General features: G+C 46.0%; 1 protein-coding gene across 2 annotated transcripts in view; it reads right to left on the bottom strand.

The window, feature by feature from the left end:
• Positions 1-14603, bottom strand: part of LOC140185601 (slit homolog 1 protein-like) — a 315402-nt gene that overhangs the window by 279226 nt on the left and 21573 nt on the right. For both annotated transcript variants that reach the window (XM_072238998.1, XM_072238997.1), the window contains exon 4: positions 12621-12692. In XM_072238998.1, coding sequence (XP_072095099.1) covers positions 12621-12692 — 72 coding nt within the window. The remainder of the gene's footprint in view (positions 1-12620; positions 12693-14603) is intronic.

Raw genomic sequence — 14603 nt, 5'->3', positions numbered from 1 at the left:
TTCTGTGTAAAAAAAACTTACCTGCCTTGCAAATCTCCTTTAAACATCCCCCCCACCCACTTTAAACCTATGTTGTCTAGTATTTGACATTGTCCATTCCTCTCAATTTTATATACTTCCTTTAGCCTCGATTCTCCAGGAAAAGCAAGTCTAACTGATGTAGGAGATCTGTGTTAGAACCATACAAACTCCTTTCCCAAGGGCTGTATGTAAATAATAACTGATAAAACATCGAAGAATAGAGCACTGAAAAAGGCCATTCTGCCCACAATGCCTGTGATGACCAGGATGCCAATCTAACTAATCCCATCTGCCATGCCAATGGTCGATACCGCTCCATTCCCTGCTGTTCCTGTGTTCAAGTCCCTCTTAAGCGTTACTACCATAGTGCTTCTGACAGCATGTTCCAGGCATCCACCACTCCGTGTAAAACTTCGTGACTCTCCTTTAAATTCTCCCCTCCCCACCTTAAAACTATGTCTTCTGGTATTTGACATTTCTGCCCTGATGTCGCGCCAACATCACAAGGTCACCTGTTGTGAAGTGGTCGACTTGAGTCCTGTGCATTTTGAAGATGTGAAGTTTTTAAATTAATAAATATTTTGAAATTAAACAAGCCATTCCCTCTTCTGACTCAGCCACATGGTGCGGCATGGCACAGTAGTGTGGCAGTTAGCACAACACTTTACAGTGCCAGTGATCATCGACTGGGTTCAGTTCCCGCTGCTGTCTATATGGAATTTGTATGTACTCCCTGTGACTGCGTGGGTCACCTCTCGTCCTCCTTTGCTCCAGAGAGAAAAGGACAACCTCGCTCAACCTTCCCTCACAAGACATGCTCTCGAATCTCAGCATCGTCCTGGTAAATTTCCTCTGCACCCTCTCCAAAACTATCACATCCTTCCTATAATGAGGCAAAATGACATCTCCACCTCACTGACAATCAACACTGGCGCACTCCAAAGGTGTGTGATCAGCCTACTGCTCTACTCCCCCTACATCCATGACTGTGTGGCTAAGCACAGCTCAAATGCCATCTATAAAGTTGCTGACGATACAACTATTGTTGGCAGATGGTGATGGAGGACGTATAAGAATGAGAAACCTGTATATCAGCTAGTTTTGTAGTGCCACAGCAACAACCTTGCACTCGACGTCAGAACTGATGGTGAACTTCAGGAAGGGTAAGACAAGAGAACACAGACCAGTCCCCATAGAGGGATCAGAAGTAGAAAGAGTGAGCAATTTCAAGTTCCTGGGTGTCAATATCTCTGAGGTCTATCCTGGACCCAACATATTAATGCACCCTCAAAGAAGGCACAACAGCAGCTATATTTCATTAGGAGTTTGATGAGATTTGGTATGTCACCTAAGACACTTGCATATCTCTACAGATGTACTGTGGAAAGAATTAACTGGCTGCATGACTCTCTGGTACGGTGGGGAGGGGTCTACTGCACAGGATTGAAATAAGCTGCAGAGAGTTGTAAACTTGTTCAGCTCCATCATGGCCACTAGCCTCCTTTGTATCCAGGACATCTTCAAGGAGTGATGCCTCAAAAGGCGATGTCCATCATTAAGGACCCCCATCACCCAGATCATGTCCTCTTCTCATTGCTACCATCAGGAAAGAGGTACAGAAACCTTAAGGCACACACTCAATGATTCAGGAACAGCTTCTGCCCCTCTGCCATCCGATTTCTGAATGGACATTGAACCCATGAACACTACCTCACTACTTTTTTAATTTCTATTTTTGCACTACTTACTTGATTTAACTATATAAACATTTATTTACTGTAACTCATGCTTATTTCTATTATGTATTGCATTGTACGGCTGCCACAAGACAGCAAATTTCACAACATATGCCAGTGATGTTAAACTTGATTCTAATTCTGACCAGAACTGAACATAATACTCCAAGTGTGATCTAACCAGAGGTTTATGCAGCTGCAACATAACCATACAAGTCTTGAAGTCAACATATAACTCTTGAAATCAATCCACCAACTAATGAAGGTCAACACACCATAAACTTCCTTAACCACTCAATCAACCTGCATGGCACCTTTGAGGGATCTGTGGACATGGACCCCAAGATCCCTCCAAGGATTGACTCCTGCCATTATCCCTGTATATTAACCTCATAAATGGGTGGTTGATAGCTAGCATAGACTTGATGGGCCAAAGGGCCTGTTTCCATGCTGTATCTTTCTCATCTGGACATGGGAGACAATGACCATCAGTAAAAGCCAAATACTCAGAGTGTCAGAGATCAGAAATGGTCAGGACGAAATACTGGTAGCTCATCCTCCTCAGCAGGGTGATGCCCATGTGTCCATTGAGAACCAGAGTCCACGTTTCCATTTGATGGCCCCAAATATTGACAGGGGGATTCTGCTGGCGAGAGCTATGGAGGTCCACGTGTCTTGACGTTTTCATATGTCCTGGCACATCACAAAGGAGAAATGACAGCAGCACTGCTCCTTTAGAAGTTTGCTAGATTCAGCATGTCACCTAGAACTTTGACAAACTTCTGTAGAGGTACAGGACAAGTGGACAGCCAGAGATATTCTTCCCAGGGCAGAAATGGCTGATGCAAAGGGGCGTAATTTTTAAGGTGACAGGAGGAAAATACAGAGGGGGATGTCAGAGGTAGGTTTTTTTTTACAGATTGGTAAGTGTGTGCAACACACTGCCGGGGGTGGTGGTAGATGCAGATACATTAGGGGCATTTAAGAAGATCTTAGATCTGCACCTGGATGAAAGAAAGTTGGAGGGCTATGTGGAGGAAAGGGTTAGGTTGATCTTAGAGGGGGTTAAAAGGTTGGCACAACATGATGAGCTGAAGGACCTGTACTGTAAAATAATGTTCTATGTTCTATGTACACCAATATCATTTTGTTCTTCTCACATTCCCATCAACACTCTCCAGACTCTACCCCTCACTCACACACTAATGGAAATGTACACTGGCCAATTAACTTACCTAGCCTTACATTCAGAATCAGGATTATTATCACAGACATAGTTCATGAAATGTGTTGTTTTGTGGCAATAGTACAAAATAATACATAAAAATTACTACGTTGCAATAATAAATATGAGAAGTAATGAATAAGTAAGGCAAAAAGCAGGCAAACTGCACACACATTTCTGAGACCTGGTAACCATTGTTTTCTGAGGAAGACATTCTCTGTGGCTTCTGGGTGCTTATGTCAGTAAGGGAAAGAGAGTGCAAACGAGCAATGTATCCTGGCTGCCTCAGCTTGGCTGACTGCCAACTAGTAAAGAAAGTTTTACATTTCCACTAAACATGTGGGCAATCACTGAGAGATGATTCTCAGAGTTTACACAGAACTCACGTCTGAATTAGACAGGGATTCTTTTTGCTGAGATACACTGGGGTAGGGCATGGACTAATTTATTCCCTCAACCCTCTGTCTCACTCTCTCTTGCACACACCGTATATACAAAGACACACACACACACACACACACACGATATGATATTTCCATCAAATGTAAATAACCAAACTAAAGCTTCCTGTAGTCTTGGCTGGATCAGCCAATTCCATTCCCCACCCCCACCCACATACTGCCATTTACAAGGCCGGCAGGAGAACAGAGGACTCATTCCCTTTGGGGTAGAGAGCAGATTCTCCCTGTAGAAGACAGAGCCTTCTAGTAGGCGGTAGGATCAAGGACATGTTCTGCAGGCTGCACATGCAGACTTTTACATTTGTGTGTGAGGCCAGTCAGGAGAAAGTGGCCCAGGGGAGAATAGGGGCAGGGGGAGTAATGGAAATGATGTCATTGCTCTGGTGGGGGCTAGAATGGACCCAATGGACTGATCGGCTTCCTGCGTGGTAACAGGGCTGGCAGCACCTGGACTGAGGGACTGGGTGATCGTTTTGATGAGCTGAAGGGTGTTTTGTTGCTCTGCTATTTCTGTGACAATGCTTCTGTTAAATCTGCACCGAGACCAGAAGCAGAGGGCCAGGGAAACCAGAATCCCGCCCAGATCGGGATGTACTACCACAAAGAAACATCAGGCTCCTGAGCAAAACAGAGAGGGAGAGAAAACCAGACAAGGACGCATACACTGAGTTGTACAGCATATCAGCCCACCATGTCTGCTGACCTTTGCCCCACATTAGGGCCATATTCTTCTGTGCCTCTCCTATTGACATGTCTGTCTAAATGCCTTTTAAACATAGTGGTCCCACCACCTCCTCTGGTGGTGAGTTCAGTAACTTGCCAAAGAGTTGTGGATCACTACAGCACAGAAACAGGCCCTTTGGCCCACAATGTCCATGCTGTCCCTTTGCCCGTCTGCACTGATCCCACTTGTATTATGTCTGTATCCATCTAAACCAGGGGTTCCTAAACTGGGGTACACAGAACCCTTGTTTAAAGGTATTGGTCCATGGCATAAGAAAGGTAGAGAATCCTAGATCTAAGCCCTGCCTATTTCTGCGTCTGTCTAATTGTCTCTTAAAGTATCCTATTCCACACCCCACTGACAGTGAGTTCAGTAACAGGTCATAGGGTCATGGATCACTACAGCACAGACGCAGTCTTTTGGCCCATCTGATCCATGCCATACTGCTGTTCTGTCTATTCCCATCAACCCACACCTGGACCTTAGGCCTCCACACCCCTCCCGTCCACCTACCGTTCCAAATTTCTCTTAGGTGTTGTGATCAAACCTGCATCTTCCACTGGAAGCTCATTCCACACTCTCGACACCCTCTGAGTGAAGAGGCTCCCTCTCATGTACCCCTTAAATATTTCACCGTCAACCTATCCCCTCTACTTCTAGTCCTTCTTATTACGGAGGTACTAGCTGGGGCTTCCCCCGCCACGTGTGTCTGCAGACCTGCCAATGTGCTTGACTCAATGAGCCGTAGGCATCTGGCTTTCCCAGAAGCATCGCAAGGCTGTAATTTTGTTCAGATTGCTCTGTTTCTAACTACTGCAGCTGCCCAGGGCACATTCAGTCCCTGAATGGAGAAGATTGTCTCTTCCAAAATAACACCCTGGTCTTTAATCAGCATGAAAGTGCTTCACTACATGGACCTCAACAGGGACGCCTGCGAGCCCACGAGTCCACTGGAGGCTGAAGGCCCAGAGGGACGTGTGTGTGTGTGTGTGTGTGTGTGTGTGTGTGTGTGGGTGGGTGGGTGGGTGTGTGTGTGGGTGTGTGTGTGTGTGTGTGTGTGGGTGGGTGTGTGTGTGTGTGGGTGTGTGTGTGTGTGTGTGCATGCGTGTGTGTGTGTGGGTGTGTGTGTGGGTGTGTGTGTGTGTGTGTGGGTGGGTGTGTGTGTGTGGGGGGGGGGAAAGGGGCTTGTTTACTGTCATTTTCGTTTGTCGCATTTGGTGTGATCTTGTTGCTGCTGGTGTTGTTCTGCTGGAATCCACGTCCACACTTGTGTTCTGCTCCCAGCACGTCCTTGTAAGTGCAAACAATGCACTTCACTATACAATATGTTTCAATGTCAATGTGATAAATAAATCCGAGTCAATCGGAATCAGACCTCCAGCAGCTTGGAACATTTTGCCGTTCGGGCTTAAAATGAACGTTTGATTTTCTCCTAATATAAGGGGTATCCAATCATTTCTAATTAAAAACCATTACGTCGGGCTTGTCAAAACACAACACTGGGAAGGGTGATGTTTGTGAAACACTTCATCTAACCCCTCGAGGCACTGTTCCGCTTAAAAAACACAACTGCTTATTTCCCCCCGTTTCACTAATGGAACACTGTGTTCAAAAATTAAAGAGGTGTTCCCTCGTTGAGTCAGGCTCCACACACACACACACACACACACACACACACACACACACACACACGGAGGGTAGGTGGGTTCCCTCCCCTGTCGGAGGTGAGTTTCTTGATCTTGGCTAACAATGCTCCCCTGTCTTAGAAACCGAGCTGGGCTGGACAGTCGAAGGAACCAGTTAATAGGATGTTGCTGTCTCTCATTTCTCTCTTCTTCCGGTGAACCCAGGTTTGGGCAGATAATACTGAACTTCCTCGGCTGTGATAACATGACACTTTCCTTGCGTAGTGCCTTCGTAAGGTCATAAGGTATAGGAACAAAATCAGGTCACTCGGGCTATCGGGTCTGCTGCACAGTTCTATGTGGCCCCCACAGCAATGAATTCCACAGATTCACCATGCTCTAGCTAAAGAAATTCCCCCTCATCTCATAAGACCACAAGATATAGGAGCAGAATTACTTCACTATTCGATCATGGCTGATTTAGTTTTGCTCTCAGCCTCATTCTCTACGACTCTGTGAATCTATGGATTTGATTAACATTGTACTTTCACTCTCTGAGGACATTTTACGCCACTGGAAGCTGCATGTGGCACAGTTACTATTGTAGGAAACAATGACCATCACCTTCAGTTTTATTGATATTGGTCAGGATATAAATATAAGCTGTTACTCTGCTGGGATTTGCTTCTCTTCTTTGAAATAGCAATGGGAATTGGATGTTACATGACAGGCAGCATACGCCTGGTTCAGGTCACCCCTGAAAGAGGACACCTCCCAGGGTATCATATTTCCCCCGGTACTGTGCCCAATGTAAAACTCTAGTTTCTGGAGAGAAATTTGATGCCCCAATCTCCTTGCCGAGGGATGAAGTGCCAGGCACACACACGACCAACACACAGAATGCTGGGGGATCTCAGTGGGTCAGGCAGCAATATGAAGGGAAATGGACAGTCTATGATCCAGATGCAGACCTGTCATTTGGACTGAGGGAGTGCAGGGAGATAGCCAGTGACAGTGAGGGGCAGGGGTGGAGCAAGAACTGGCTGGTGATTGGTGGATCCACGTGAAGGGGTTGATGGGAAGATAAAACCATAAGACATAAAAGCACAATTATGCCATTTGGCCCAACAAGTCTGCTCTGCTATTCGATCATGGCTAGTTTATTTTTCCTCTCAACTCCATTCTCCTGCCTTTTTTCCTTTAATCCTTGACACCCTTGCTAATCAAGAACCTATCAATCTTCACTTTAAATATAACCAATGACGGCCTCCACAACCAACTGTGGCAATGAATTCCAGAGAATTACCACCCTCAGCCTAAAGAAATTCCTCCTCATCTCTGTTCTGAAGGAATATCCTTTATTTTCAATACCTGATAGGCTTCAATGAGATCCCACCCCTCACTCTTCGAAACCCCAGTGAGTACAGAGCCAGAACCATAAAACGCTGCTTGTACATTAACCCTTTCATCCCCAGGCTCATTCTCACAAACCTCCTCTGGACCCAGCACATCTTTTCATAGATAAGCGAGACAAAGCTGCTCACAATACTCCAAGCGCAGTCTGGCCAATGCCTCACAAAGCATCAGTGCGATCATACCCTCACCTATTGCTTGGGAAGCCTTCATCCCAGATCAAACTTTTGGTTCTCCTGAGGCACGCAGACTTTGGCAAGAGATGGTCGAGAAGTAGGGACATCATGTTGTAGAGGGACAAGACATTGGTAAAGCCACATTCGGTTTTGGTCACCGTGCTGTAGGAAAGATGCCATTTTGAGCTGGAGAGAATGCAGAGGAGACTCGAGGGACTGAGTTTGGAAAGAGGTTGAGTAGGTTGGAATTCTTTTCACTGGAGTGTAGGAGTATGACGTTTCTGAGGTGTAAGAGGTGTATAAAATAACATTGGACATAGATAGCGTCCATGCATGGGCTTTTTCCTAGTGTTTAAGGTGTGAAGGGAAACATGTAATAGGAACCTGAGTGGCAAAATTTTCCACTCAGACAGAGAAAGTAGTTGAGGCAGGTATATTAACAACATTTAAAAGGTTCTCAGACTGTTACATGGATAGGAAGTGTCTCAAGGAATTTGGGACAAACCAGGGCAAATGGAACCAGCTGAGATGGGAATCGTAGTTGGCAAGGAGCAGTTGGTCTGAAGGGCATGTTTCATGCTGTGTGACTCAAGTACTGTACGACGTGGTGGATGGCTGTCTGAAACACTGAGCCCTACTCTCCCCCCAGGCTTAGCTGAACCTCATGAAGCACTGGCCGGGATCACTGAGACTAGACGGACAGTTCCCAGACCCATCTCACCACAGTAAAAAGAGTAAACTTCTTAACTCCGTCCTAACAGTCATAGCTCCTAGAAACCTGCCCGTCAGAGTCCATGACAGCCTATGTACGCATCTAAGTTATTTTATTCAGAGATACAGCATGGAATGGACACTTCCAACTCAACACACCACACTGCCCAACAACCCACCGATAGAACGCCAGCCTCATCACAGGACAATTTACAATGACCAATTAACCTACCAACCTGCACATCTTACACTGTGGAAGGAAACCAGAGCAGCAGGAGGAAACACACAGACACACACACACACACACACACACACACACACACACACTCACACTCACACTCACACACACACTCACACACTCACACACACACACACTCACACTCACACACACAGACACACACACATTCACACACTACACAGACACACACACACACACTCACACACACAGACACACACACACTCACACACTACACAGACACGCACACATTCACACACACAGACACACACACACTCACACACAGACACACACACACTCACACTCACACACACTCACACACACTCACACTCACACTCACACACACACTCACACACACACACTCACACACACACTCACACTCACACTCACACACACACTCACATTCACACTCACACACACTCACACTCACACACACGCACACATGCACACTCACACTCACACTCACACACACTCACACACACACACACACTCACACTCACACACACAGACACACACACATTCACACACTACACAGAGACACACACACACACACACTCACACACAGACACACACACACACTACACAGACACACACACAGACACACACACTCACACACAGACACACACTCACACACACACACACTCACACTCACACACACAGACACACACACATTCACACACTACACAGACACACACACACACACTCACACACACAGACACACACACACTCACACACTACACAGACACACACACATTCACACACACAGACACACACACACTCACACACAGACACACACTCACACACACACACTCACAGACACACACACTACACAGATACACACACACACACTCACACACACACACATACACACACATACTCACACCCTCACACACACAGACACACACAGACACACACATTCACACACACACACACACACACACACACACACACACACACTCACACATACAGACACACACGCACACACATATACATACACAGACACACACACACACACACTCACACACTCACACACACAGACACACACAGCCACAAACACGTGCACACACACACAGACACACAGACATAGACACACACATGCGTGCACACACTCACACACACTCACACAGACACACACACACACTCACACACACTCATACATACACACACTCACACAGACACACACACACTCACACACATACACACACACACACACTCACACACAGACACACACACACAATCACACACACACACATGCTCACACACACACACACACACACACACACACACACACACGCACACACGCACACACACAGGACGAATGTATAAACTCCTTACAGAGGACACCGGAATCGAACTCTGAACTCTGACACCTCAAGCTGTAATAATGTTGCATTAAGCACTACACTCCCATAGCACCCTATATAAAGACACAAGATAAAGATTAAAGATTAGACTAATTTGTTATAAGTAGATAGAAACATTAAAGTATTCTGTGAAATGCATTATTTGCGTCAACAAACAACACGGTCCGAGGATTATATTGGGAGTGTCGCCACACTTCTGGTCCTGATATCACATGCCCACAACTTACTAACCCTGAAGTCTTTGTAATGTGGGAGAAAATCAGAACTCCTGGTGGAAATCCACATTGTCAGAATCAGAATCAGAATCAGGTTTATTAGCATCCGCATGTGTCATGAAATGTGTTAAACCTAGCTGCAGCAGTTCAATGCAATACATAATATAGAAGAAGAAGAAGAAAAAAAATAATAAAATAACAATAATAAATAAATAAATTATGGTATACACTACATTGAATAGATTAAAAATCGTGCAAAAAGCAGAAATAATATATATTAAAAAGTGAGGTAGTGTTCACAGGTTGAATGTCCATTTAGGAATCAGATGGCAGAGGGGAAGAAGCTGTTCCTGAATCACTGAGTGTGTGCCTTCAGGCTACTGTACCTCCTCCCTGATGGTAACAGTGAGAAAAGGGCATGCCCTGGGTGCTGGGGGTTCTTAATAACGGACGCTGCCTTTCTGAGACACCATTCCTTGAAGATGTTCTGGGTACTTTGTAGGCTAGAGCCCAAAATGGAGCTGACTAGATTTATAACCTTCTGTAGCTTCTTTTGGTCCGGTGCAGTAGCACCCCCCCCCCGACCATTACCAGCCAGTGTTGAGCTCTCACAAGGAGAACGTAGAAACTCCTTAGAGACAGACAGCAGAAATTGAAGCACGATTTTACATCTGGTGCTGTAAACTGTTATGCTAATCACCACACTGCCGTGCCACCCTAATAGCTTGCATAAACGTTCTCAGCCTCACAGGGACTTGGCACCAGGACCAGGACACCATCAGGGGTAAACCGAAACACATAGGAGACTGTGGATCTGAGCATTTGAGTACAAACAAAGTGGCCACGTTGAGTGTACATTTTCTCCTCTGACAACCGTGTGACATCAATATTGGGTGGCCAGAACGGATACAATGGGCCAAAGGGCCTTTACCTTTGCCACACGACATTCTAACACTACGACCAAATCTTTGGGTCTTGATGCAAGGTTTCGCCTCGAATTGTTCAAATCATTGAGCCCCTCCCCCAGCACTCCGCACCACCACTGCTCAACTCATTGAGTTCCCCCAGCAGGTTGTTTGGTTGCTGCAACACACAGAAAATGCCGGAGGAACTCAGCAGGGGTCAGGCAGCATCCACGGAGGGCAAGAAATAGTCGATGTTTTGGGCTGAGACCTGTCACCAGGACTCGGAGAGAGATCCTCTCCAGTGGTGGCACCTGACCTGCTCAGTTCCTCCAACATTTTGCTCCAGATTTCCAGCATCTGCTGAATCTTTAAAAGATTAGCTTTATTTGTCACATGTGCATCAAAGCACACACTGAAAAACGTCATTTGCGTCAAAGACAACACAGTCCGAGGACTGTATTGGGAGTGTTGCCACACTTCTGGTACCAAGAGAGCATATCCACAGCTTACTAACCCTAACCTGTACCAGTCTGGAACATAGGAGGAACCCGGAGCACCCAGAGGGGTAAAATGTGCAAAACTGCACCCTGATCTTACAGCTGGCATTGCAAACTGTAGCACTAACCACTACGCCTCCACGCTGCCCGAGTATAAGGACCACTTACACATACAATTGTTTGTTGCATTCAATGAAGCAGTATGATTCCCTGATCTCACTAAAATAATCCCAAAATGGGGGCCATTTGGCCCATCATTCTCATGCTAGCAACACATCACAGTGCTTTTCCCTGAACTTCAGGTTCCTTCGTTGATCAAACACTTTTGAACTCCTGTAATCCACTGCCAGCCACCTATTCCCTCTGTTACATTCCAAATAATCAAACAGCCACGAATTGGTATATATAATTCCAAAGAATCCTTTGTGACAGGCCCTGTGTACATTGTAGCCCTGGGGAATGCTTGATGAGAGGAAGAGGAGGGTACCAGTCTGTCTAATTATAGGATTCACACTTGGCTGTTAACACAACAGCGTCTTCACTGAATGAGACAGGTCTATAGGTTATAATGAAAAACATATTAGGCTGTTAATTCAACAATGAAAAATACCACGGGGAAGACGATAATTTCATTGCAAGTGAGACAGAGATTGGTGCATTGAGGGAGCTAACCGGAGAGGCACCTAAAATAGTGCATTAGAAACGATAGTCTTACAGTGAGGATGGGGTGTCAAGCAGAGTGTTATGTGTGAGTGATTAATTGTGACACACTGAGGCTGATGTATGATGGCAAGCCTGTATACCGGGGCAGAAATGGATAATACAAAGCAGAAGAAAATGCGAGAAAATGAATTTCAAGGTTGTATATGGAATACATATCTTGTAGTAAATTTACGTTGAACTTTGAACATAACTTTAAGAAAGTAAAGGGGGATGTCAGAGGTATTTTTTCTTTTTACACCGAGCGGTGGGTGCGTGGAACACACTGACGAGGGCTAGTGATAGAGGCTGATACATTTGGGACATTTAAGAGGCTTAGAAAGGTGCGGGGATGAAAGGATTAGATTGATCTTGGAGTAAGTTAAAGGGTCAGCACAACATTGTGGGCTGAAGGGCCTGTACTGTGCTGCAGTGTTCTATTTTCTGTGTTGTACCAGATACTAATACCGAGAGTACAGAGCAATAGAATGAGAGAGGGTTTATACACGACAATCAATGTACAACATTATATCACCATCTGATGCATCCTGCACCTGATGCCAGCACACATTATCAAGATTCAATGGAATCAACAAGGAGGGCTGTTACTCACAGTCTGTGCAGAGTGGGATTCTTCTGAAAGAGCAGTTCTGGCAAGATATGCAGCTGGTTACGATTCAGGCGTCTGGAATCGAAGAGAGAGGGAAGCATTCAGGAAAAAACATCAAAGAGCGATTGTGGATAATTACAGCCACCTCACCAATACTTTGCAAACCCATCTGCTCCAAACACTTTGTCATTGGGAATCCTTCTTCTTCAACCCTGTCACCTCCCAGCTTCTCACATCATTCCCACTCCCCAGCCCTCCACCATCTACCCTCCTTCCCCTCCCACCTGCGTCCATCTATCACCTGCCAGCTCGTGCTCCTCCCCCTCCCCTCAACCCTTTTATTCTGGGTTCCTCCTTTTTCTGTTCCATTTCTGATAAAGGGCCTCAACCCAAAACATAGTTTGTCCATTTCTCTCTACAGATGCTGCCTGACCTACTGAGTTCCCCCAGCACTTTGCACGAGTTGTCACTGAATCTCACTGGAGTCCGGTTTGCTGGACCCAATGCCCATGGCTGGTTAGGGTCCTTCTATTATTCAATGCCCGATGCTTTGAGCACCTACTATGTTCATTAAACACCGGGCTGTGAACGTTTTCCCAACAAGAGATTCTGCAGATGCTAGAAATTCAGAGCAACACGCACAAAATGCTGAAGGAGCTCTGCAAGACAGGCGACATCTATGGGGGAGAAATAAACAATGGATCTTTCAGGCTAAGAACCTCATCAAGACTGGAGAGGAAGGGGGCAGAAGCCAGAATAAGGTGGCGGGAGGGGAAGGAGTACACGCTGGCAGGTGATAGGTGAGACCAGGTGAGGGAGAAGGTGGGTAGTTAGGGAAGGAAGATCAAGTGAGAAGCTGAGAGCTGATTGGTGGAAGAGGTAAAGGGCTGAAGAAGAAGGAACCTGATTGGAGAGGTGAGTGTACCATGGGAGAAAGGGAAGGCAGAGGGATGCCAGAGGGATGCCATGGCCAAGTAAGGAGAGGAGAAGGGGTAAGAGGGGAGCCAGAATGGGGAATAGAAAAAAAGTGGGGAGGGGAGAGACATTGCCTAAAGTCAGAGAAATCAATGTTCATGACAGAGGCATGCCAGTGGATCTACTTCATCACAAGTTTGAGAAAACTCAGTATGTCACCAAAAGCACTTGCAATTTTCTACTGATGTCGGTTGGAAAGCATTCTGACTGGTTCCATCGCTGTATGGCATGGAGGCTCCAATGCACAGGATCAGAAGAGTTGTCTACTCAGCCAGCTCCATCTGTCTCCACCGTCCAGGATATTTTCAAAAGGCAGTGCCTCAAGAAGGCGGCAGCCATCACTAAGTACCCTCACCATCGGGGGAAACTGCCCCCTTTTCATTCTTACCATCAGGGATGATGTACACGACCCTGAAGGCCCGCACTTGATGATTTAGGAACAGGTTCTCACCCTCCGCTATCAGATTTCTGGCTGATCCAGGAAAACATGAACACTATCTAACCCGTGTTGTCCTTGCCCTGGGAATGTGTAATGGTCCAGTGTCAGACATGGGAGCAGAATTGGTCCATGGAATCTGCTCTGAAATTCCACCATGGCTGATTTATTATCTCTCTCAACCCCATCCTTCCGCCTTCTCCCCGTAACCTTTGATGCCTTTACTAATCAAGAAGCTGCTATCCTCCACTTTAGTATACCCAATGACTTGGCCTCCAGAGCCGGTTTACCCTCTGGCTAAAGAAATTCCTCATCTCTGTTCTAAATGGATGTCCCTCTGGTCCTAGACCCACCCATTATGAGAAATATCCTCTCCACATCCACTACATCCAGACCTTTCAATATTCGATAGATTCCAATGACATCCCCACACATTCTTCTGAACTCCTGCGAATACAGGCCCAAAGCCATCACACATTAGCCCTTTTGTTCCTGGGATCACTCTCATGAACCTGCCCTGGACTTTTTCCAATGCCAGCACATCTTTTGTTAGACGAAGGTCAAAACTGCTCGCA

The sequence above is a fragment of the Mobula birostris genome, chromosome 21, assembly GCF_030028105.1.
Source record: "Mobula birostris isolate sMobBir1 chromosome 21, sMobBir1.hap1, whole genome shotgun sequence".
In the NCBI taxonomy this organism is placed as follows: Eukaryota; Metazoa; Chordata; class Chondrichthyes; order Myliobatiformes; family Myliobatidae; genus Mobula; species Mobula birostris.
This window is presented reverse-complemented; position numbering and strand designations above follow the sequence as displayed.